This window comes from Eptatretus burgeri, chromosome 2 (genome assembly GCF_056783735.1).
Source record: "Eptatretus burgeri isolate ZD-2024b chromosome 2, Ebu_testis_v1, whole genome shotgun sequence".
Taxonomy (NCBI): Eukaryota; Metazoa; Chordata; class Myxini; order Myxiniformes; family Myxinidae; genus Eptatretus; species Eptatretus burgeri.
Window position 1 is genome coordinate 68,166,929 of NC_140962.1, and position 26,994 is coordinate 68,193,922.

General features: G+C 42.7%; 1 protein-coding gene across 6 annotated transcripts in view; it reads right to left on the bottom strand.

Moving 5' to 3' along the window:
- Window positions 1-26,994, bottom strand: part of LOC147032229 (indian hedgehog protein-like) — a 183,276-nt gene that overhangs the window by 123,448 nt on the left and 32,834 nt on the right. For 3 of the 6 annotated variants that reach the window (XM_085869638.1, XM_085869639.1, XM_085869640.1), the window contains 3 exons: window positions 19,787-19,837; window positions 10,982-11,025; window positions 9,766-10,225 (listed from right to left, as the gene is read on the bottom strand). In XM_085869638.1, the coding sequence (XP_085725764.1) occupies window positions 9,766-9,774 (9 nt within the window). In that variant the 5' untranslated portion in view covers window positions 9,775-10,225; window positions 10,982-11,025; window positions 19,787-19,837. Of the gene's footprint in view, window positions 1-8,830; window positions 9,512-9,765; window positions 10,282-10,981; window positions 11,026-19,786; window positions 19,838-26,994 lie in introns of those variants that run through there. The other 3 variants (XM_085869641.1, XM_085869631.1, XM_085869635.1) reach the window with 3 other exon arrangements.

Here is a 26,994-nt window from a genome sequence, read left to right on the forward strand (position 1 = left end):
GGGGGAGCGATAAGGATGGTGCATAGAGGAGGTGGGTGGAGAGAGAGTGAGGAGGAAGTAAGAAGGGGGTGAGGAAGCAAAGAAGGGGAGTGAGGAAGGGTCAAGAGCAGGGAAGAGAAGGAGAGTGAAGAAAGGGGAGGCAGGGAGAGCGACGCCTCGGCACATGTCATTAAACACTCCGGGAGAAGGGGATTCAAGGAGGGGGATGGGAGCGAGATAGAGGGGAGAGAGAGAGAGAGGGGGGAGAGAGAGAGAGAGAGAGAGAGAGGGGGAGAGAGAGTAGGGAGTGGGAGCAAGGTGGGTGGGAGAGCGAGGAGGGTGGCTAGGAAAGGGTGGAAAAAGGGAGAGGGGAAGTCAAAGATAATGTTTTGTTATGCTTTATCAACACACACACACACACACACACACACACACACACACACACACACACACACACACACACACACACACACACACACACACACACACACACGCACACATATACACTTCCAGGTATTTACATCATAGATGCGTTCCTGGAAAACATCATTTATAATCCCATTGATTTTTAAGATGTATTAAAGGAGAAAAGCATTCCTGACAGAAAAAAACAATTGAGTGAAATTTTTCCAAGTTCCTTTACTCCCCCTCATCCATTGCTTCACTCACACTGATCCTCCTGTTATGTTAGCCGTTTGTTTTTTTTCTTTTAATTCTATCTCTAATTTAATTTATTTTGTCTTCCAAACTCCGGAGATTCCCCACAGAGAACCCAGGCATGGCCCCCTTTGCAACGATACCGCTGGTTAATTATTTTTGTTGCACTGAATTAAGTTATTTCCGTTGCATGCAATGAAACCAGCTCAATGAAGATGGTTAATTTTGGCACCTTCCTAAATCTTTGGTTCACTAAATAAAGTTCTCCAAACAGTAGAAAAAGTTGAGTTTAATGCTTTGAAAATTTCACATTTTCTTGTGTATATATGGAGAAGGACCATAGCTTTGCTTGCTTCAAGTAAATAGGTATATCGATTACCAATTTCCATCAATAAAACTATGCACCTGGAAACGCCAAAACAATGTCCGAATTGGACAAATGAACACTTTTCTAGCATCGAAACTGCTGCTGATTTCAAATCTGGAGATTAAATGATGTAATTAGGCTTAGTTTAAGAGATTCTCGAGGTTATCACATGGGAGGAAATGAAATAAGTTCACGAACGCTGACGTCTCCGGGCATTTATAAGCATTGCAATGTACCCAGTGATCCATAGTTATGATGAACAGGCATTTGATAATACGAGTGAGGAAAGTGGAAAAAAAAAACTATCGTTAAGAAGTCGTTGCGGCCTGTTCCAAGTCAAGGCATGGTTGAGCAGGCCAAAAAATATGGCGGCTTCAAACTTTAGCAACGTTACCCAGGAAACGCCTTAAGACCCCATAGAGTGGTGACTGAGGATGCACCTGCTAAAGGAAATAATTGAATAAGACCGTTAATTATCTTCAAAAGGGGTGTTTTAATTAACCCAAACATCCAATTTTCACTCTTGCACTTCCTTGGAGTTGCCTTTGTATGCACACTTTATGGTTTTGGAGTTACGGAGGAGAAACACGCACGCACGCTTGCACGCATGCACACACACACACGCACACACATACACTTCCAGGTATTTACATCATAGATGCGTTCCTGGAAAACATCATTTATAATCCCATTGATTTTTAAGATGTATTAAAGGGGAAAAGCATTCCTGACAGAAAAAGCAATTGAGTGAAATTTTTCGAAGTTCCTTTACTCCCCCTCATCCATTGCTTCACTCACACTGATCCTCCTGTAATGTTAGCCGTTTGTTTGTTCTTTTAATTCGATCTTTAATTTTATTTATTTTGTCTTCCTAACTCCGGAGATTCCCCACAAAGAACCCAGGCATGGACGCCTTTGCAACGATACCGCTGGTTAATTGTTTTTGTTACACTGAATTAAGTTATTTCCGTTGCATGCAATGAAACCAGCTCAATGAAGATGGTTAATTTTGGCACGTTCCTAAATCTTTGGTTCACTTAATAAAGTTCTCCAAACAGAAGAAAAAGTTGAGTTTAATGCTTTGAAAATTTCACATTTTATCGTGTATATATGGAGGAGGACCATAGCCTTGCTTGCTTAAAGTAAATAGGTATATAGATTACCAATTGCCATCAATAAAACTATGCACCTGGAAACGCAAAAACAATGTCCGAATTGGACAAATGAACACTTTTCTAGCATCGGTGCTGCTGCTGATTTCAAATCTGGAGATGAAATTATGTAATTCGGCTTAGTTTAAGAGATTCTTGAGGTTATCACATGGGAGGAAATGAAATAAATTCATGAACACTGACGTCTCCGGGCATTTATAAGCATTGCAATGTACCCAGTGATCCATAGTTATGATGAACAGGCATTTGATAATACGAGTGAGGAAAGTGGGGAAAAAAAACTTTATCGTTAAGAAATCGTTGTGGCCTGTTCCAAGTCATGGCATGGTTGAGCAGGCCAAAAAAACTTGGCGGCTTCAAACCCCAGCAACGTTACCCAGGAAATGCCTAAAGACCCCATAGAGAGTGGTGACTGAGGATGCGCCTGATAAAGGAAATAATTAAATAAGACCGTTAATTATCTTCAAAAGGGGTGTTTTAATTAACCCAAACATCCAATTTTCACTCTTGCACTTCCTTGGAGTTGCCTTTGTATGCACAGCTTCTTATGGTTTTGGAGTTACGGAGGCACACACACACACACACACACACACACACACACACACACACACACACACACACACACACACACACACACACACACACACCACGCACGTTGACATTTATTAGTTTCGAGATGTGTATATATATATATATATATATATATATATATATATATATATATATATATATATATATATATATATATATATATATATATATATATATATATATATATATATATATATTGTCGCGAATTCGCGCCCGCCGGCGTGCTGACGGCCACGTAACTCGGATCGCGGCACATCGCCCACCAGCCGGACAATTCAGTCATGACCCTCCAGGAACTATCGCCCGGAGCCAGTCACGGGTGGGCCTTTCGACCTCACCACAATCGTGCCAATCGGCCACCCGCGTAGGATAGGGTTGTTCGCCAAACTCGACCTATCTAAGTACCCATGCGGATGGTAAACCGGGCGATCGTACCTCGCCGCAGGTCGACTCTGGACACGAGCCGCTTGGGCGGCCCGTTCCGTACTATCGGGATAACCGAGCGGTGTTATCGTCGACCTCGACGGTTCAGATTATTTACCGGGCGTTTTGCACCCACTACGAACCCTTTACGTGAAGCAGGATGGAGAGTCAATGGAGAAAAGACGAAGCGAAACGGGAAAACAGTTCACACAATGCACATTAATTTCCCGGCACATGGAGAGCACGTATATACAGCCATACAGTCAAAATGCACATAGAGCAATTAAAACAAAAAAGCAACAACGACGCAGAGTTAATACCGACTACGCGCACACATGGCAACACTTATACAGCTTTACTTTACAGACGGGCGCCAACACACATTTACACAAAAGCAAAGAAAAGAAGCCACCCTCATAGACAAGGGGGCAGACAGGCTTGTAGGCCAAATATGCGCGTGACCTGGAGGAGCGGCCAGGTCCGCGAGACCGGGGGGGTCCTACCCGCGTCCTCGTGACGCGTTGGCGGGCGAGCCGCAAATGTGGCCGCGCGGCTGTGCCCCGACTCCGTGCTCCTTGGCGGGTTTTGTTGGCACCACGTGTGGGGGGGGGGAACGGGGCCCCCTTTTGCACTATCTCAGCACAGGGGAAAGGGATAATGTTGATGCCCTGGGGGAGGGGAATAGCTGGCTGGCTTGGGTCCCGCGACGAGACGAGCGATCCCACACCGCAACCTCGTCGCCGACCGCCGTCCTTCTGGCCTTGGACCCGAGCTCACTTGCCTGCAATTCCACCGCTCTCACTCAGCCGACTCTCTCTGCAACTCTTCTCCGTTCCACACTCTCCTCAGCTGACCCTCTTTAGTTCCGCACTCTCCTCGCGACTCCACCGACTGACTTGACAATCCTACTCTGCACTTTGCGCTCGCCTTTTTATAGGCAGGCAGGAGAAGCCAGTATGCAAATATTCGGATCAGAATGACCTCGGGGGCGGAGCCACGCTCGCCCATTGGTCGGAGGAAACGGGGGCGTGAACCTCCCCTGATCCTAGAATTTGCATATATCGACTTCACACACACGCGCCTGGAGGCGGGGCCAAGCCGCCCCGCGTTCGCTAATTGGACGGAGGAAAAGTGGGCGTGAAGCGTTTTGATCCGAGTTTTACCCTCGGAAAGGCCGCCATTTGCGCTCGTGGCGTGGTGCGTTCGGCACCAATCGCTGAACGGGCCTGAGACAGCCCGACGTTCAGCGTCCACAGGTGGTGCGGGAATGGCCGTAGAAGGAGAGGTGAAGGTGGTGGAGGGATTTCGGTGGTGGTTTGATGGTTATGGTGCCGTTTGGGAATGGCGGTGATACGATGATGTGGGAGCGTAGATGGTGGCGGTGGCGTGGTTGTTGTGTGATGGCGGTTGAGACGTGGTTGGTTCAAAATAAAGACTGAACAGAAAAACGCCGAACTCAAAGGATCGCAGCCCGAATGGATAACATAAATTCCCTCTATACAACGGGTTTGGGCTAACTACACATGTACTTAGAGATATCTAACCTACGGGCCCTTCATGGTGCAATGCGAATTTCCACAGCCGTAACAATATATATATATATATATATATATATATATATATATATATATATATATATATATATATATATATATATATATATATATATATATATGACCGTTTTTACAGCCATTTTTCCCTGCTGTGCAGGGGTTTGGCTTTTTCTTGAGGCAATGTTTTATGGCCGGATGCCCTTCCTGACGCCAACCCTGGTCGCCTCTTACGACACACAGGGATATGGTACACCTATTCTAACCGGGGCATACACCGGGACCAATACACTGGCACTCATTTCGCCGACCTCGGAAGGATGACAGGCTGAGTCAACCCCCTGGTGTTAATTCAGCAGCCAACGGGGCTTGAACTCAGGACCCTAGGATCGCAAGCCGCCACCCTAACCACTAAGCCAACACCAGGCTTATATATATATATATATATATATATATATATATATATATATATATATATATATATATATATATATATATATATATATATATATATATATATACAGTAGACGAGGTGTAAGTCGGCAGCATGTAACTCGTCACTTCGCCTAAGTCGGCAGCGTCAAAAAGTCCCAAATTTATCTCATGTTAAATCCCTTTGAATAAAGGGTCATCCCTCTGTAAGTCGTCATCTCTAAGTCGTCACTTTGTCTAAGTCATCAGATGTTGTCCAGTCCCACGTAATGGAAACTCAAGTAAATTACCACTCCTAACTCGTCACACGGAACTGCTGCCTCATGAGAAGCCCGATTTCATGGAATCGTGATACTCGCTCATTGGTGTACACTGCCAGTGATAGGCTATTTATAACTGCGTACACACGTTGATCGCACTGCAGGCAGAACAATGGCGACTAAGCGTATGCTTACAACTAAAACCGACCAAGAAAAATACGACATTATCCAGTTTTGCGAGGCAAATCCACTGATGAAGAAAACAGACATAGCTGAGAAGTTGGACATCAAACGGCAGACATTGAACGATATCTTGAAGAATAAGGGCAAGATATTTGGACAAGTGGAGAAGATCGTGAGGCCGGTGGGAAGTGTGAAATGCGTGAAATGTGTGTCCTTTGAAGATGTCGATGACGCGCTCATCATCTGGTTTTGGCAAATGTCGGCTCAGCCAAATATTCGGTTTCGGCCGATTCGGCCAAATATTCGGCCGATACTGTCTTTCAGTGGAGGCTTTCCCAGCCAACATCATGGAATACAATGACCGGTTTGAATCCTTTCTCATGCACCAGATGCCCAAGAGTTTGAGGCAGTCAAACATAACGGATTACTTCGCGAAGAAGTAAGGGATCGATCGAGCTTAGTGTTGAAGTCCGATCATGGTTTTATATTGGCTTGTTTTGTACATTACCGCACTCACTTACACATAGGCATTGAGTGGTAATCATCACCACGATGACTGTGTGTCATGTAATTTGTCACCATACCATCACCGATGGTATACGAGTTGTCTTTCAGAGTTGTTCATTTTCTTTACTTTTGATAAACTGATTCATGAATTCCATCTTTGCTTGATCACTTTCTAACTCACCAACTCACCCCCACCTATGCCCCGAGGATTGTGTTTTCCTTTTGGTACAATAGCCGGCTCTCACACATACGTATCCAGGCCACGCGCGACTTCATCCTTCACCCCACAGTCATCATGAATGTTCGCATATGCGCAAGTCGTCACATTTCTAAGTCGGCACTTTTTTTCTCGGTCCCGACTTACGCCTAGTCTACTGTATATATATATATATATATACACACACACACACACACACAAACACATGCACTCAATTAATGTGCTTCTGTCATGTGATTTCAATTCCTACGTACACAAACAAGGAGTCCTCAAAGATCGACTTAATGGAAGAACTATAAATATTTAACGTTAATACAAGCGGGAACGTAAAAGCTTGCAGTGCTTCCTCCGACTCCAGATTGACAAAACACCACCTTGTGTGATTTAACTCGCAGATATTGCTGTGATGAAATCAGAAAGTTCAAATACAGTGCTAAAAGAGAAACAACCAATGCATGATGGGTGGAATTTATGACAAGACAACTTTCACCGATATCAGTTTACATATCTGAATCATTGTGCAAGTTCAACATATTGTGGACGTTTCACGACACACTCTTCGTGTATTGTCTCATGTACAAATTCTCATGTAATCCAAGGCAATATAGACAAGTGAAGGCAACAGTGCTGCTGCTTATCATGCTGCTGTGGCTGCGTTGCTCCCTTTACTTGTCTATGCATCAGCGGCAGCAGCAGCAGCAGCAATAGCAGCATGATAAGCATCTGCAGCAGCCTTATGATAAACAGCAGCATCCACAGCAGTACCCGCAGCAGCATCATGACAGGGAGATCCGGACCGATAATTAAACAGACCAGGAACACAGTTCAATCATCATCACATAATAAGGATCCACAGCAGTATGATAAGCAGCAGTAGCAGGATCTCCTTCGTGTGCAGCCTGTGACTGCTGCTTGCATTATTGGTGAAGGCACAGCTATGCCGCGAACGCAGTGCCCCTATTACCAGTACACTGGTGCTCATTTCGCCAACCTCGGAAGGATGATAGGCTGAGTCAACCCCACCTTGTGTTAATTCAACAAGAAATAGGGGCTCAAACTCATGACCTAAAGATCCCAAGCCAGCCACCCTAACCGCTAAGCCAACACCAGCTTAGGAGCAGGATAAGGAGATAAAGACCAATAATTATTAAACAGACCACGAATGCAGTTTGATCATCATCACATCATCAGCAGCAGGAGGATAAGGAGATCCGGACCAATAATTAGACAGACCAGGAACACAGTTCGATCATCATCGCATTTTCACAGACACGGCCCAATCGCAGCAGCAGAGGTATATGCGCTTTGATCGGTAAATACATGTCCTAACACAGAAGTAGAAGATAAAATTAGTTATTACTCAGTTGAACGGTTTAAATTTTGTTTCAAAACAGTTATAGAAAAATTATGTTTAAACTGTTTCGACTCAGTAAAATAATAAGGATTAAAAATACAAACAAAACAACGATATGACAAGATGGGCACTCTGGAGAGCGCATACGTCCGCCCCGCAAGCCTGATCCAGCAGAACAAATCGGGCCAAGAAAATTTTGAGATATCGTGCTATATATCGTTTTTGGCACCATCTCTCAATGGTGAAGAATCACTCAAAGAAATTAAAAAAAAAATTCTCAGATCTGGATCCGGATCTTCACCAAAATCGAATCATTTCAGCCTTGTCACACCCAACCTGCCCAGCAAATTTCATCCGAATCCGTGCACAAGTTTTTTGGTTTGGATATCCTGCTCACAAAGACAGACAGACAGACAGACAGACAGACAGACGGGGTGAAAACATAACCTCATCCCACATTTGATGACGGAGGTAATAATAAGCGAACAGTTTCGTCAATTTCGTTAATGGACTTTTTATGTCGGGGCATCACCCCTCATACTTAGTTTGGTTTCCATTAGCGGGGAAAAAGGGGCAATGTTGATAACGTACGTCGACAATAATCAATAGTGCTATTGTGCAGGTTCTGTAGTTGAACGTGAGCTCATGTTTCGAACGCCATCGATAATACATAATTAAACCGTTCATTGCCTTGATGGACTGCAGTATTCGACCATTTCAAAATAGCTGTCGTTACGGGCTCGCATTGTCCTGGGAAATACTTTAAAGAATGGTTTTGTTGATAAATAATTCCAAGCAATGTATGTAGTAAGTAATATTAAATTAAATTGTGTGGAAGGTGCGCGAATGTACGTACTATGTATACACTGTGCACACGACCTGAAATCGAACTCTCGATCTCGATCTCTCCATCTATCTCTCTCCCCCACTCCCCCACACCCCCAAAACCATATATCGGGTTTTAAACTGTATTTGCGAATTTCGTTGGGATGTTTTCCCCAATCTCCCGACATCGACGCATACTGAATGATGACACACACACACACACACACACACACACACACACACACACACACACACACACACACACACACACACACACACACACTGCCCAGCCAGTGACTGACAGACGTTTCACCTGCGTCATGAGCCTGTCCGCGCCAGTGTTCTCCTCGTCCTTGAAGATGATGTCAGGGTTGTAGTTGGGCGTCAGGTCCTTAAAGTGCTCCGAACCGCGTGCTATTTTGCCCTCGGCGCGCCCGCTCGCCCCGAGGGTCTTCTCAGCCACGTTGGGCAGGTACTGCTTGAAGGCGAGTGGGGTGAGCCGGCGGGGCGAACGCCGCCGCCCGTGTAGTCGACCTGGTCCGCAGGCGCTTGATGGAAGCGCGGCTCCGAGCACGAGCAGCACAGCGACGAGCAGGCGCGAGCCCCGCATGACGCACTCCGCAGATCCCGGGAACCAAACCTCGGGTCCAGGTTCTGAGTGACTTACACTTCTGTTCCACTTTCGTCTTTAACTTTGGTTCCCTCCAGCAGGAAACGTCATGAGGAGAACCCAAATGTTGGTTTCCTTAATTTGGTTTTAATGCTTTTAATCCACCGGCAACGGCGAGCTGTCGCTGTCTCGCATGGTTTGGTACTTCTTCCTCCGTCGGTTCCCCCTCTCTCTCGTCTTGCCTGCACTTCCGTGGTCTTATGGAGGGTTCCAAATACCGCTCTGCTCGTGGTCACAGCGAGCGCTCTTTGCCGGGTTGGTTGTGCAGTGCACGGTTTATATAAAAGCACCGCCTCACGCGCTGGCACAGAAAATGGCGGGGGTGGGGGGCAGTGGGGGGTGGGGGGACAAAGTAGGGGGGTGGCGGATGGTAAACACCTCGTTCACCCCCCCCACCCCTCCGACCTTCCCTCACCCACAGCCAACCTACAACACCTGCCTTGTCCGCATCTTTGAGTCACCACCGCCACCTGCTTTTAAAACTGGACAAAAGGTTTTGCGAAACTTTTGATATCGACCTTGTCCAGTTACACACACGTGATCAATAATAATATCATGGTTATTGATTTTATCCGTACCTGGGTCATGTTGTGAAACAGGTCAGTCCAGTGACCGAGGCAGGAGACCGCGTCCAGAACGGTGGGTGTATCGTTATGGCGACAGCGTTGGTGGGACCGTCCGTGAGACGTCACATCTCCATCTCATCTTTGCAGAATCATGAAATCGCTCAGAAAAGATCAATGATTATGAGTAGTCATAGAACATGCACCATAAGCAAAGGTGATCAGACGCACTCACATGGTAACAGCTTGGAATTTGGACACCAAGTATGTAATTGATCAACTCACAATGCAGACCAAATGCTTTCGTTCACCGTAATCGTGTACTGAACGTACACAGGACCATGCCATCATGTCAAACAATCCACAAGACCTTCTTTACAATCCTCTACTATGAACCACGTCAGATCCAGACGAGTCAGATTAGGCAACTTGCTTGCTCGTCAGGTCCAGACTTTACGATCATATCTCTCTCTGCCTGCCAAACAAAAAGAACACGACAAAAACTATAGACAACAGTCACCAAGAGTTGCTCTTCTGTACAAGTCAGACAAAAAACATTTTAAAAAAAAGAGAAAAAAATGAAAAAACATGCATGGATGGAATCCCGAAATAAACAATCAAACATGGGTGGAAGGAATGAGAAGGTAGGAATCGTACCATAATTGAACACCACAATCCTTTTATAGATTGCCATCACGAAATCTTTTGACATTTTTGTCATAATGGCAATCGTAACAATAGCATGAAGATGACTATGTTGGAGGTAGTTGTATATTAATTGTAGTGTGGGTTGGTGTAATTCTGTATTTTATTTGTTGTGGGATTGAGATGGAAAAATGTCAAACGGTGTTGTGATGGCAATCCGGAGAAGGATTGTGGTGTTGTACGGTGTTGCGGCATCATTCCTACCTTATCATTATTTCCTACCTTGAGTTTGGTTGTTTTTTGGGGATTCCATCCCGACATGTTTTTTCATGTGGTAGGTTTACAAGAGCTTCGTGTTGTTGTTATTGGTGGTGTCGTGGTTCTTGTTGGGGGTCAATTTTTGAAATGTGCACCCATTGGTTGGACAGCTGTCGCTTAACCACACACACATCTGTCGCTTAACTCCGCCCACCATAGCACCCAGACAAGATATGGCCGCCATCTTGGTATCTGGCCTTAAACATAACTGGATCACTGGTTTACTGGAAAAAAAAATGAACTCACCGGCCACCATCTTGGTACTCACCATAACTGCAAGGGCGGCATGCACAATGCTGGCGTGTGTTGCATCTGGGTGCAATAACAAACAATATTTTGGCTGTGGGAAATCATTTCACAGGCAATTTGATCTCTCACATATAACTGGAACCCGAGATACAGTGTATATATTATATCTAAAGTTTGGCCTACTGTCATTCATTTGTTCATTGCATATTTAATTAGTAGACAGCAATTATTATGTGAAGGGAGAATGCAAAACGATTCTGGAATTGAAATCTTTTTGCATTGTTTACTATGGAACTTTCCATCGGTAGTGAGTCCAAAGATGGCGGCCGCGTGGGCTCATTAGCAAACGCACTCTGGAGGTGGAGGTGGTGAATATATATATATATATATATATATATATATATATATATATATATATATATATATATATATATATATATATATGTATATATTGTGTTGCAGGTTGTGCCGACAGTGTGGTCATTCTTGTTTATGTAAAAATGTTTTTTTCTGACTTGTTTAACTCTATTTTTCCTGACCTGAATGCCAATGATGTCATCATGTAGTAAATTATTTTGAGGGGCATCTGCATGCGGATCCCCCTGACCCTCACCCCCTCAGCGATATATCTCATACAAATCCCTTCCCGAGTTCACTTGATATCCCATCCAATATTCCCAAATCCTTCTGCCTCCACTCAGAATTCTGATACCCTGTTGTCATTCACTTTTGGAGTCATCTATTTATTTTGTACACCAACATGGCAGAATTTTTCTTTACCCCCTCTCCTTTCTCTGCTCCTTCCCAACTATTATATATTCCCAGACTCCTACATCATCCAAATCTTCCTTCCCTTCTATCCCAAACTCCACTCACCCCCTTTCCTTCTCCTACCGTCGTACATTCTCTTATTTTCTTCAATTTACTCCATTCCTCTACATACACAATAAAGAGATAACTCAATGCCTATAGTCTTCCCTTCTGTTCCTTTACTCAATGATGGCATTTCCAATTTCCTCTCTTGCCACTCCTCCCTACCGTGTACGTGGAATAAATATATACCATATAAAGAGGTCACATCATCACATCTGTTTAATAGGGAGGAGCGACTGCACGATTTGCTTGAACAATAGCATGCATATGGTATACAGAAAGGAGAATTTAGAATGCTCCTTTCAATAACCGGTATGAACCACTGTGAACCTCAATGAAAGTGTCAGTGGACTGTGCTGGGCCTTTTTCCTTCATAAATTATGCATTTTGTCATATCTCACAATCCACAAGGCTTTGCAATCCATGACAGAGACTTTAATGCAGACAGTGAGTTTTACGGGAAAGAGTGAGTTTTATGGCAGAGTTTCTCACTCTGCGCATGCAGGAATGGCATTCAAAAAGGTATAGAGCACCAAAGTGTGATGAAATGTTGGCATGACAATGCTAAACTGGTTCTAAACAAAATTAGGTGGTATTCATAGAATGCTTACCCTGTGCAGCATTGAGAAGGACTTGGTGCAAACCAACTCTTGTTTTTTTTTTTGGTTTTTTTTTTAATTATTTGATCCAATATGGTGCCAGACCAGTGACCGATGATGTCACTTTTATGAAACTATATTTCCCATGTGAAGTTGATCAATAACTTAAAGTTTTGCATTGATCGGTCAGCAGTTTCAACAATTGCAGAGAAATTTTTTTTCATACTGACTGGATCAAGCATTGCACTTGTCGAATTATGATGTCATAATGACGGCACCGATGACATCATCATTAACATATCTTATTCCCCATGGGGAGTACTTAACAATAAGCCATGTGTAAATATTTTCCATAGAGCAGTTTTAGAGATATAGAGGTGCAACTTTTGGGATTTTTTCCAAGATGGCACCTGAACCATGTGAGCTATGACATCATAATTATCATTATAAATTCATACTGGAGGACGTGCACCTATGGTCAAAATTTCATGTCAATTGGACCAACAGTTGCAAAGAAAATAATTTTTCATTCCTTATCGAATCAAGCATTGTACTTGTCAAATTATGACGTCAAAGAAGACAGCGATGACATCATCACTAACATATCTTATTCCCCATGTGAAGTACTTGACAATTAGCTATGTGTATTTTTTTTCCATGGAGTGTTTAGGAGATATAGAGGTGCAAAGTTTTTTGGTTTTCCCAAGATGGCACCTGTACCACGAGATCTATGACATCATAATTGTGATTCAAAAATTCTACAGGAGGCAGTGCACATATTTGGAAAATTTTGTGTCAATAATCAGATGAACAGTTGCTGAGAAAATGAATTTTAAAAATGCAAACACGTATGTACGGCACACGTATGCGACCGATTGCTTAACCACGCTTTTTGCTTCAAAAGCACAGGGCAACAAGTAATAAAGACATAAAATGTCATTGCCCCCATTGCTTTAGTGATTTTGCTGTACAGAGTTAAAGGGCTAGCCCATACTTAGGGACAACTAAAATGGCCACCAGTCTACCAGTCGGCCATCTTTGATCAGATCGTAAAATAAAGTGAGGTGCACATGTAAGCCATCAATCGTTATCTGGATGACAAGTTTGAACAACATTGGAAAATGCATGTCAGAGAAATGGGTGGGGACATGTTTAAGTAACAAAATGACCACCAGTCAGCCATTTTGGATCAAATCTCAAAAACAAATGATATGCTTATGTAAGCTATCATTCATTATCTGTTTGCCAAGTTTGAATAACATCAGTAAATGCATGCCCAAGAAAAGATTGAGGACATGTTTAACATTGGGTTTTTTTACAACTAAAATGACTGCCAGTCGGCCATCTTGGATCTGATTTCAAAGCAAAATTGCTTCCTCATGTAAACCATCATTTATTATCTGTGTGCCAAGTTTGAACAAAAAGGGTAAATGCATGTCCGAGAAATGGTTGAGGACGTGTTCAACATCGGGGTTTTTACAACTAAAATGGCTGTCAGCCGGCCATCTTGAATCTAATCTGGAAAAAAAATGACGTGCCTCTGTACACAATCATGTGTTGTCTTTGCGCCAAGTACAAATACCAGAGTGGTGTCAAAGCCACCCAATGCTCGCCTGTTCGAAGAACAGAGAGCTATAGCGATACCCCCGGCGAGAGCGTCAGCGTAAGCGTGAAAATGTTAAAGTTTTTGGTACAAGCTATTTCCTTTCTAATGTTTTAATCTACCACACTATTTTTTATTGATTACAATATACAAATACATATAGTGCTTTAAAATATTTGGATCAGACTTCACTGCAATGCTTTATAAAATATATTATTAGATTAAACTGGTCTTTTAAAAACGATAAATGTATAAACAGGCGAGCATTAGGGTGGCTTTGACACCAACTCTCTGGTTAAAAGACTCGTCTAATCTAATAATATTTTTTATAAAGCATTGCAGTGAAGCCTGATCCAAATAATTTTAAAGCAATATATGTATTTTTATATTGTAATCAGTAAAAAAAGTGTGATGGATAAAAACATTAGAAAGGAAACAAGTGAAATCCTTCAATACAGCACGTGTGGTGAAACAAGTGAGTACACTAATGTTAAAATATGCAATTTATGCTTTTTCAGTTGAAAAACAATTAAAAAGCATACTCAATATTTGAAATGTAAAAATCTTGTTATTATTGTGAGAAGCACCTTTATATATAACAGAAGGAATGAAATCGTTCGATACAGCGTGGCAGGGGGCTGTAAAAGAATGATGTAAAAAAAAAAATCATAAAGTTAATGTACAGACAAACAAATGATGAGTAAAATGTAAGCTTTGTTGATGAAAAGATGAGAGCAAAGCTAAAATATTTGTTTCGCAAAACATTGAAACATAGTGGTTACACCAACTACATACTATTAGTTATATTGTTATTATATAAAATATAGACGAACACATTTTGAATATATGCATATTTAATTTTTGCATATTTTGAATGTACAGTACAAAGTTATGAAAATAATTCAAGATGTCCCTGGTTGAAAGAACCACTATTCACTTTGCCACCAATATCTGCCATAATATAATTGTAAGTAAATTTCAACTACTAATGCATGACGAAACACTTGTTTAAGGCCAATAAAAAAGAGAACTAGCGATACCCGTGCACATGCACGGGATAGCAGTACAACATAGCTGGTAGCAGACGACAGACCGTACATGGGGAATGATAAAAATACGCATTGTGCAAAATGCAAGTGGTACTATGGAATGCTAAGACTTCCCAAACATTGTCGGCATGTCCGCTAAGTGCCACAGCAATTTCAGAGGGATCGTGTGACGGCGAGCCAAGTTTTTAGTGTGCAAGCTTGGTATTATAATAGGGATGATAGCATAAGAAGAACTTAGCTTTCAGCGTTCGGCGTTCGGCGCGAAATGCCATGGTGGGCGGAAATGATGTCTTTCGTTCGTTCGTACATGAGAGGGGAGCGTTTCTTGGTTTTTTTTACCGTCGAGCAATAAATTCAATGGTTTTCACATATATAACACATTAGTTTCACAAATTTCCATTGAAATACTCGGGTATTTCCGTCAATTGTCGCCATTTCTGTCTAGGTTATGCACTGCCATCTACCGGATGGCCGTCATTGGCTGTCACTTGAGGTGCGTGGTGGGGGGGGGGGACACCGGAGACATTTCAAACTCGGTGCAATTGTATACCAGCGCACGCGCTGTAATAACTTGCACCAAAAACTTTAACATTTTCACGCTCACGCTGACGCTGACGCTCACGCCGGGAGTATCGCTATAGCTCTCTGTTCTTCGAACAGGCGAGCTAAAAAATCAGTCTGTACAAGTCTGAGATATGGTTGGGGATGAACACACGGACGAAAATCGAGACCAAATCCATAAGCCCCCATTTTGGACTAAGTCCAACGAGGGCTAATATTCTCAAATCGGCTTCTTTGATCGTGAATTAAATTCAGCACTTTATTATTTAACGGCGACACGCTTTCTCCAGGGTGTGGGAGGTATCATTCTTTTTCCTGGTAAAAAGAAATGACTTCCCACATTTACAGATAAAATTAGTCGGGAGAAAGATATGAAGATAATTTAAAGGGAGGTTTTGGTGACTTGTGTAAATAACATCAGGCCTACCTTTACAGTGTCGAAACGGTGGCACTGACAGAGACAACAGAGGTTACAGGTGTGCGAGAACAACTGGGTCAGGAGGATTGCGGGAGTGAAGAGGGTGGATAAAAGGAGGATGGATGAACTGAGGGAGGAGATTAGTGTGCAGATGAGCTTGACGGGGAGATTGATTTAAAAAAAAAAAAACGGCTGAAGTGGGCTGGTCACTTGGTGCAGATGGAGGAAGAGAGAATGGCAAGAGTGCAAATAGGTTGAGGGAGCAAGGCAGGAGGAAAAGAGGTAGATCATGGTTGAGATGGGGGGATTGTGTGAGGAGTGATATCAATAAAGTGGGGGTGGTTGAAGAGTGGAGAAAGTTGGCTGAGGATGGGGAAGTGGAGGAGTATTCTTGGCAAGGCATAGCAGAGGCTTGGTACCATTGGACCTCACCCCTTATAAAGGGAGGAGAAGGAAGACGAAGAATAAAAGCGATAAATCATCTTATTTATTCAATCCATCGAGGCTTAACACTTGGTTCTTTGGGAAAACGATAAAAGTTGCAGGTTTGACTCTACGATTGGTGATTACAATCTGGAATAAAACACTGTACTAACTTCACAAAGCTACAGCGCCTATATTACATGAGTGTAAAACCAGGCCGTGCATTGTTATGCCAACTTGATGTCATTACTTCGGTGCTCTTTTGTGGTGTATTATCATTTAAATCCAATTAAAAAAAATATTTTTTGTCATGGTATGGGTACAATACCCAAGCTTCCTTCAGTTGCAATCATTGTAATTGCTTCAACAATTATTGTGCTTGGCAGGATGACATTTACCAACAATTCTGTGGACGAACAAATCGAAGATTTTGCAATCTCTCGATGTGGTGCTTTAGCAATGCATTCTGGCATATTTTTCATTCTTGTTAGTTATGAAAATGTTCCAGAATAAAGGGTATACCTTTTAAAAGCTTATGACTTCACTCGACAGTAGTTTTTAAGAATATAATTTTGTACACATTTGAATTGGCAGCCATTTTTCCCCATGCCATCCATATATATGGAGTACTATCTTACTCCATAATGCATTGTGCAAAAGTAATGGCATGCAAATGCAGCACAAAATGCCTTTATGGCCAAAATAACTTTTCTCAAATTTACAGTTGTGTTGTATTTCCTCCTACTCAATATATGTACAAAATTGTAATATTTCATACAAAGCTCCTTGCTGTCAGAGCCTTGGTGGGAAGCTTGCATGCAATTTGTAAAAGTATAGAGACCAGAGACTATGTAATTATGAAATACTGAGGGGCACAGTGTCCAACCTTGTCAAATACACCACTTTCGAAATGACGTAATCCTCCCCAGAATGCTCGCCAAGCATGCACAGAAACCATTAGCAACAACGGTCATTGGGGCAGGGAATGTACTGAATATCGTGGGTACCAGATGAGGATTGTTAACTAAAATGGCTCACAAAGCTTCCAAAAGAAGCCAAAATTACTTTGAAAAGAACCCTGAGAGAAAGAGATGTGCCTCTGCACAATGAATGATTTGAGAACTTTCTGATCAACTCGTCCAAAAAGTTGGTATCTTGAAGCCAGTACTACAAAAACTCCCGACGATGTGGACCCATGCAAGGCCTGTGGATAGCCCGTTCTAACCAACCTTCCCGATCATCCCCATCAGCGAGCGGATTTTGAACCTTGTGGGATTACCTCATGTGACCATGGCAGGCTTGGTGATTTATTTGATAGACGTTTGCAATTGGAAAGTTGATGCAATCATTCCCAATATCCAGGCAGACTTCCCAGAGAGAGAAACCATATCTGGTGTGGGTGCTTCTTAACACTGATGGGAAGGTCATATCTAGGGTTTGTGAATGCACAAGGTAAGTATAAAATTATGATAGTTACTATCACTCATGTTTGGGAGGAAGGAGAGGGTGGGTGGGAGCTGTTTCGTCTGTGAGTGCCATTATAAAGAAAAAAATTGTTTGGTTCTGCGACCACAAGAGAAACAACAAAAAGAGCCATCAGAGATTGCAGACCCTCGCCAGGACTTCTTTTGTGTGGTGTATTTTGTGTGGCGTTTGTGTACTGGTGTGAGGTGAGACATAATTAACATGAGACATAATTAGAACGATCACTTTATAACTGCTGGCAGTGATAACCGGGTATCAAGACATCCCACTTTGATTGGACACCTGACACATGACGTTTTCAAAAATTATTATTCATTATTGAATTGAATTTAGAAAGCGATTAAAATAAATTCAATTCAAATCAAATTGAAGACCAAATAGGTACAGTCCTGCATTGAAGTAGTCAGAAGGAACCTGAACAAGCAAAAAGCAGAGATGAAATCATCAGGAGGAACCTGGATAGGATTCACATTTCAGCTGCTACCACTGTACCCTCAAACTGAACCAGGCACAGTCAAGTGAAACTTATTCAAAAAAAAAAAATCAAAAAAAGAATAATAACCCATATCAAAAATTAAATAATTCTGGCTACCAGACCATTCGTTTGATCAAGTTGAACTTTAAAACCTGTATTTCCCATCACGACTAGATCATAAATGTGAAGTTTTACATTGATTGATTAAGCAGTTCTAGCGAAAACGTTATTTAATATTTTCTTCAATCCAATATGGCTGCCAAACCATGCGACGTATCAATTATTCCTTAACAGACTTATACACCCATTGCTTAGGGAACATTTGTGTGAAGTTTCCACTCAAACTGTCCAGCCGTTCTGGAGAAGAAGATTTTTTATAGGTTTAAGGGGAAATCCAATATGGCTGCCAAACCATGTGACTTATGACATGATACTTGTGAACCTTTTGCTTCTCATGGATAGGCGGTCATATGTGTAAAGTTTCGCCTCAATCTGTTCAGCCACTTCAGAGAAGAAGATTTTTGAAGGTTTCATTTTTTTTAACAATATGGCTGCCGAATCACATGATCGATGACGTCATCAAAAATTTGTGGACCATTTTGTCCCGAGATGACCCTCAAAATTTTTCATACTGATCAGATGTAGCGTTTACATATGCAATTATGACATCATAATGAAGACACCCATGACATCACTAAAAAAAAAAATTGCACATTGCCCATGAGGAGTACTTGCCATGTGCCAAGTTTGAAGTTTTTTTCCATTGTGTGGTTTCAGAGATAGAGGTCCAAAGTTTTTTAGTTTTCCAACATGGCTGCCACACCACATGACCTATTACGTCATAATTATCATCGAAACATTCTACATGAGCAATCGCACCAATGGTGAAAATTTCGTCTCAATCCGACAAGTGGTTGTGGAGAAAAGCACGGAAGTTCTGTGCAGACAAACAAACAAACAAACAGACAGACAAACGGACCCAAACGCAATACCTTCTCCTGCGGTGAGAGGGTAATTATACGACATTTTTGTCTTAATTGGTAAAAGGAAAAGCGTGTGTGTGTGTTATATCCACTGCCACCGCTAGATAATGGTATTAACAGGAAATGGTACAAACTTTATGTCTGTTATCCATGGATGTTTCTCATATTAATGTTAAAAATAATTAAAATAAGAACCTGCAACAGCAGGTTAAACATGCCCGGAGAGCAGAACCGAGTCACTGAAAACACACACAGAGCAAAAGAACAAAATTGACGGATGAATGCCTCGTTAGCAGTCATACGTCATTTTGAAAGTCGTGTACTGTTCAATCACGTATTACTCATACATACACACCTTCTTGTACGAGTGGTATGAATGGTGTTGAAAATCTTCCATGAAATATTCCTGTAGGTAGAAAAAAATTAAAGTATGTGTGAAAGTCATTATAATAACAGTTACCTTTAAGTCTACAAAATGAGTTAAGAAATTGAAAACAAACTTTTATTTTTTTCCCACACATTATATTATGTGCTAGTAATATCCACTTACCACAAATAAAATATGCAGGAAACAGTTTGTGGATTTTTGTGCAGTAAATAATATTAATAAATTATGGAAATAATCAACATCAGTTGCATTAATGTGAATTACAAGAAACCACAATAAAAGTTGTAAATGAGTGAATATGTGAAGTTTGTTTCATCAGCATGTTCCCTTTCAACAGAACAGCAGGTGAAGATCCAAACAATGCAAGAAGGGCACACTGAAAAAAAAAATAGCAGAAAAGCTGAAGATCTTCAATCATGGTGTGAGGTACACTTTGAAATGCCTGAAATAAGCTAGACAAGGTAACCCCAAAACGACTTTGTCAGCAGAGGCATAAAAAGGCCGCGAAGACCCAGAATAACCTCCCCAAGGCAAGATGAGCACTTGAAGTTGCTCAGCTTACAAGATAGAAGACAGTCAAATTAAATGAGAGAAGGCCTAAACATTAACATCCACCACTGTGCACATCAGGCTCATTGCAGCAGGTCCCCTGTAGCAAAGAAACCACTGCTGAGCCCACAGAATAATGTGATTTACAAAAATTTGCAAGACAACACCAAGATTGGGCAACTGAACAATGCAATGGGGCACTCTTGTGTGATGAATCGAAGTTTAAACTGTTTTGATCTAATAAATGCTAGTTCATGCGACGAAGACCTGCAAAATGCTACAAGCAATATTTGCAGCCAACTGTTAAACACGAAGGGGGAAAGGGAACTGGGGGGGGGGGGTCTGTGTGACTGTCTGAGGGTGTTTCTCAGTGTTTGGTGTCGGAAAACTTGTGAAAAATCAATGGAAAGTTAACAAAAGAAGAGTACAAGCAGATACTGCAGCACTGTGGAAATCGTTAAATCGGAAGAAGATTAATTTTCCAACAAGATAATGATCCAAAATGCACTTCCAATATAGTAAAAAAAAAGTACTTGGAGAACATGTTTATAGCTGGTGTACTGCAAGTGTAAGAATGGCTACCCTAGAGTCTGGACATGAGTCTCAAAGCCATATGGGAGTACCTGGAAACAAAGAGAAAGAGGAACCAAACTATTCCTGTAAGCGTGCTTCAGTCATATACATGAACAATGGGTAACAGAGTGATGGCACTCAAATAAGGCACAGGGCAGACACATAAAGTATAAACTGATACAATAAAATGACACTGTTCTTGTTATTTATTGAAGCAGTTTGTTTCATGCACATTTACAAAGACTGCTAATTTACAATATTAAACACAGCTGATTGTTGCCACTGATAATTTAGTGAATTTATCCGAAATTACGAATATCATTGGGATAGCCCAAACTTTTAAACAGTCCTGTAATAATAATAATAATAATAATAATAATAATAATATAATACCATTCCTTTCGTGCTGTAAAGGCACGTAGCACTGCCAAGGCAGTTTCATTGGTAAGGAATACAGTCCTGGACAGGTCACCACTCCAACACAGATTACCCTGAATGGTTTTTACCCCAGTACACTGGCACTCATTTCACTGACCTTGGAAAGATGACAGGCATGAATCAACCTCACCTGGTGTTAATTCAACAACCAACAGGAGCTCAAACTCAGAACCCTTAGGTTCCGAGCCAGCCACCTCAACCACTAAGCCAACACCAGGCTTAAACAGTACTGTATTTTTCATTGTATAAATTTAACGTGAATTCTGGCTCAGTTAGTCTGTGAAAGACACTGAACCACCCAATCAGTGTCAGGTGCTTCACTCCATCATCAGTCAGCCAACATAGACTGAAGACGTTTTTCATTGGCAAAAAGCTAGCCCACCCCTTTGGGAAAGGAATCAAACCGCAAAAACATCTCTGGCTCCTTCGCCATCATCAGTGGTGAGAAGATTCTCACCCACATCTCCTTCCCCCACTTACCATACCCAAGAGAATACGCCCTCAGAACACACAATTGACCCACGAATTGTGCCATTCAATGTATTATGAAACATTTTGAGCACAAGGGGACAGTGCATAACCAGAGCAAGGGCAACAGTGGCAGGTCAGCATCAGTAATCATGAAGCCAAGCCAACATTGACACCGTGCGATATTCTGCAGTGCACAGTCCCAATAAGTCACACCGCCGGCACTCCCGGGAGATAGGCATCAAACCAACATCAGTCTGGCGTATCTTCACTCAGGAACTGAAGCTTTTTCCATACATCATCTCTATTAGGTATAAACTGAGTCAAGATGACATGAGGAGACTAGATATGTGCAATTGGCTCAGTGACAGGATGGAGCGGTACCCAAACTGGATCAACCCGATCTGGTTCAGTGATGAAGCCCATTTCCGCTTGAACATCAACAACCACAATAACATTTATTTTCTGGGGGGGGGGGCAGAACCACCTGAGGAGATTACTAAGAGGTACTTGATAGGGCCTAAGGTCACATGCTGCTGCGCCTTCAAAGCCAGATGGAGAATGCTTGGGCCTTACTGGTTTGAGAATGACAACAACTGGTTGGTGACGATCAATGGTGAGCACTACCGGGCCGTGCTCCAGAAGTTCCATAATGATCGAGCCCAAAAGGTCACCCCAAGCCAGCTCAGCATGACCTGGTTTATGCAGGATGGTGCACCCCCGCATCCAGCTGGTGACACCATCACTTTCCTGCGGCAGCTCTTCAAAAACCGCATCGTTGCCCTGGGTACTGCTCATGACTGGGCACCATGTAGCTCAGACTTGAACCCTCTGGACTACTGGTTCTGGGAGGCTGCCAAGGGCTCTGTCTATGCCAACCACCCTGCCACACTGGATGATCTGAAGCAGGATGTGTCAGACTACCTCCAGGCAGTATCACATGAGACCTACAGGAAAGTTTGATAGAACTTTGGAGTCAGCATCAATGCCTGTCTGAACCATGGAGGGGCAAGGATGACGAGAAGGTCAATTACAAGGATTTTGCATAAATGCCAATTTCAGACCTTGGGCTCTCACCAATTCCAGCAGTGGCACTGCAATAGCAATCAGTGATAGAAAGTACCATCTCATAAGCTTTCAAGAAATGTTTGGTTCATGTTCCTGAGTTTTTTTTTTGTTGTTGTTGTTATGTGTGTGCATGTACCGTCGAGGCTCACATGAAAGTGAATACACAGAAAGTACAAGGGGAGCAGGAGACAAGAAGGGAGGGAGAGAGAAGGAAAAAATAGTGGGGAACGGAGACATGAGGACATCTGTGGAAGGGAGAGGGATGGGGCGGGATACACAAGATGGACACTACAAGGACTTTCAGGAAGGAAGGCAGGGAATTTGAAGGAGGTGGGTTTGGGGTGGATTAACGAGGGTAGAAAAGATCATGGTTTTGGATGGGGGAAGATAAGAGGTGGTAGTGAACAGCTGATTTGAAGACCTGGAGGGAAGAGTGAGATTGAAGAGAGAGAGTGGAAGTTTGTTCCACAGGCAGGGAAAAAAGAGGAATGAAAGAATGAAGGTTAGCAGTGATTCTTTCTTTGTAAATAAACATTTAAAGTTGCATCACTCTTTTTGAAACACCCTGTACACCCTCTGTTTGTTGTCTTAAAATATATTTAAAAAAATACAACAAAAAAACCCGTTTTCCCCTCCTTACCTTAATCCCCACGTGACTGTATGACTTCCTGCACCGACTCTTCTTCCTCCTTCCTTCTGCTGACGAACCATCTTCCTTCTATTTTAGCCGACCCACATCCATATAACCACGAATTTTTAGCCGCGTCTCTAAGAGAGCTCGTTGTTGCTCATTGTTGTTCTTCTGACAAAACCTTTAGGACGCGGCTCTTTTATATACAGGATCCAGATCTCCTTAAATACTAAACACCTGTACACATCCTCGCATTGACGGTGCCTTTTGAGAGCGTCTATCATGAACTTTTAAATATATTCGGACATTTGCTTTAAAGTTTTGAAAAGTTCACGTTACTATTTTAAGATTATTCCATTTAATGTGTTGTAATTTCGTAAATACACGATTTTCTCGTCATGAACGAGGAGCCTCCATGATGGGTCTCGCTATTGGCTCCATCGAGGCACGTGACAAAATATCGGAAGTTGTTAACAGCTTGTTTCTTCAACCTGTCCTTTACCTCATCTTACCTAAGTTTTAAAAAATCAATAAAAAAAGTTTTTTTTCTTTATATATTTTCACTTCTAACCTTCCACCTCCCATAACCATGAGTTTTTTTCTACCCCTCTTCTTCCTGTTACTTGTGTCGACCAACCAGGTTCCTTCAATGTTTGCCAATCCAAATTCTCCAAACACCTTCACAATTTTTCTTCAACCTTTCCTTTACCTCATCTTGTGCAATCTTTATCAATAAATAAATATATATATATGGTCTCAAAATGTTTCAACTTCCTTTTTCACATGAGTGGTTCTCGTTATTGCATCATAATTCACTACTCTTTTTCTCCTTCAAAAGACTGTCTTCAATTCGACCTTTCTTCATCCCATATCTGAAAAGTCCAATTGTTACAACGTTTCTTTCCTCCATTCTCTTAACTCTCCTTCATTGCATCCCTCACATAATGTCTTTAACCGCATCTCTGACTTTAAAATTTTATAAAATCCCAGCTTGCAATGCAAGTTCATGTTCCATCAATCGTCCCTTTTTTTCAAAATCAGTACCAATCCACCCCACCTCCTTAAATCTACTTCCTCCTAACCCCTCACCTGTTATCCCCTTTCCTTACCCCTCCCATCTAGCCCCTCATCCTACCTCTGCTCTTCGCACTTCTTCACTATCTTCTGCTTCAGTATCAGCTGCTCCTCTGTTGTCCCATTGTGTGTGGTGTTCCAACATCTGTGGGCTCCATTCCAGCCAAACAGATATCTCACTCTCTCAATCAATACACTCCTCAACACCACAAACATGCTCTTTCTTTCCTCTCATCACACCTCCCCCTCTTCCCAGCCCCTCAAATCTTGAACCTCCCCCTGCCCACTCCCTTCTTCACCATACCATTACCAAGTCTCTTCCTTCCCCTCTCCCAATCTCTCCCATCGCCCTCCTGCCCCTTTAGCCATGCCTGCTCTCATCGTCTCCCCTCCCTCTCAAAGCAAACTTCACATTCTTCCCCCTCCAAGCTTCCATTTCACCTTTCTCATAAACTCCCAGCTCACAATTCTCCCGAAACTCTCCCCTCTACCCTTCTCCCTCCAATCTCCCCCTCACTCGCCCTTCTCAAATTTGCCCCCCCCCATCCACAAAGCTGCTTCCTTCCCCCACCCTCTCTCTTCCATCTCATCACTCCACCTCCTACAATCTTCAACTGCCCTCTGCCCCCGCTCTCATTACTCCCCACTGTACCTCGACCAATCACCACCGAGCCTTTTCTCCTCATCCGGCCCTCTCTCCAAGTTCTTCTGCAATCCCCCACACTCTTTCACCAACTCTCCTTTACTCCCTCGTCCGACCTTCCCCTTCCCCTGCGCCCAAAACCTCCTCCCCTCCCTCTTCCTTCACAGTGTGGACCTCAAACATTCGGGGCCTTCGCTCAAACCTGACAGAGCTTTCCACACAAGTTGCCACTGACAAAAGAGACATAATCTGCTTAACAGAAACTTTCCTACTTCAAGACATTGATGACTCCCTAATATCTATCCCTGGTTACTCCCTCCTCTGGTATGACAGAACTGAGCCTCGTCTTGGTGGCAAAGTTACTCTATTCCCCACTCTCCATGCACTACCCTCACTCCCCCACACCCCCAGGAATACCTCTGGCTATGGCGTCCCTCCACTCCCACCTCATGTTTATATGTGTGTTGTACAGTACCATCCACCAAACAGTGATGATTCCAATTACATCTCACTCTCCGAAAACATGGACCAACTTCTATCCTCTCATCCAAACTCTCTCTTCCTCATATGTGGTGACATCAATTGTCATCATGCCAGTTGGCTAGGTGTGGCTACCTCCCTCACCTGCCATGGCACTTCAGCAAAAGACTTCTGCAACTCATTGGGACTGACACAATCTGTCAACTTCCCAATGCAGATCCCAACCAATGGTACTCCATCTCTTCTGGATCTGATTTTGACCAATTTCCCTGAAAATATCTGCTGTTCTTCCTCAGATCCAATCGATTCATCTGACCACATGCTTGTCAAACTAGACATCTCTCTGGCTGTTATCAGAGAACCACCTCAGCACCATCCAGTCTGCCATTTTACTCAGGCCGTCTGGCAGGACCTTCAAGCAACCATCAAACTTCGAGACTGGTCTCTCATCTTTACTTTCTCCGACATCAACTCGTCCTGGGAATTATTTCCAAGAAACTTGCTCTCTCTCATGTACAGATTTATCCCATCTCGTCTTCATTTGTCCTACCCTTCCTCCTGCTCATGGTGCACTGAAGCTTGTGGAGAGGCATTCATCTTGAAACAACTTGCCTTTGCCTTTGGGAAGGCAAATCAAATTGTAGGCAATCTCATTTCCTTCCACAAAGCTCGGAACAAGTGTGTGTCTACCCTCAGGAGAGCCAGACAATGACATCTTTAAAACCTCAAGTCTGAACTCTCAAACCTGCCTCCCTCCTCCAAATTCTAGTGGCATCTAGTTGAGTCTGTTTCTGGTGTATGTTCCCCCTCCATCCCTTCCCTTACCTCAAATGGCTGCACTGCTGACACCGCACATGAAAAGGCTGAATGCCTGAACTCGGTGTTTGCTTCTAAATGTTGTGTCCCAAACCCATTGCTTTCTGTACCCACCATTCCCAGTCGCACCCAGCTGTCCCTGGACTCTGTGTCCTTTTCTCCTGACAAAGTGGAGCGCTTGCTGTCAAACCTCGACTTGGATTCTGCAACCGGTCCAGACGGCATCAGCATACATGTCCAAAAAAACTTGCTCTTACTCACCCTCTCTCTGTTCCAGTCACCCTCTCATTTGCTCAAGGTCATCTGCCACCTGCTTGGAAATCAGCAAACATTACCGCTCTGCATAAAAAAGGTGCAAAAACAGATCCCTGCAACTACAGAACAATCAGCCTTCTCCAAATAATCAACAAGGTTATGGAATCCATCATCGCTTCA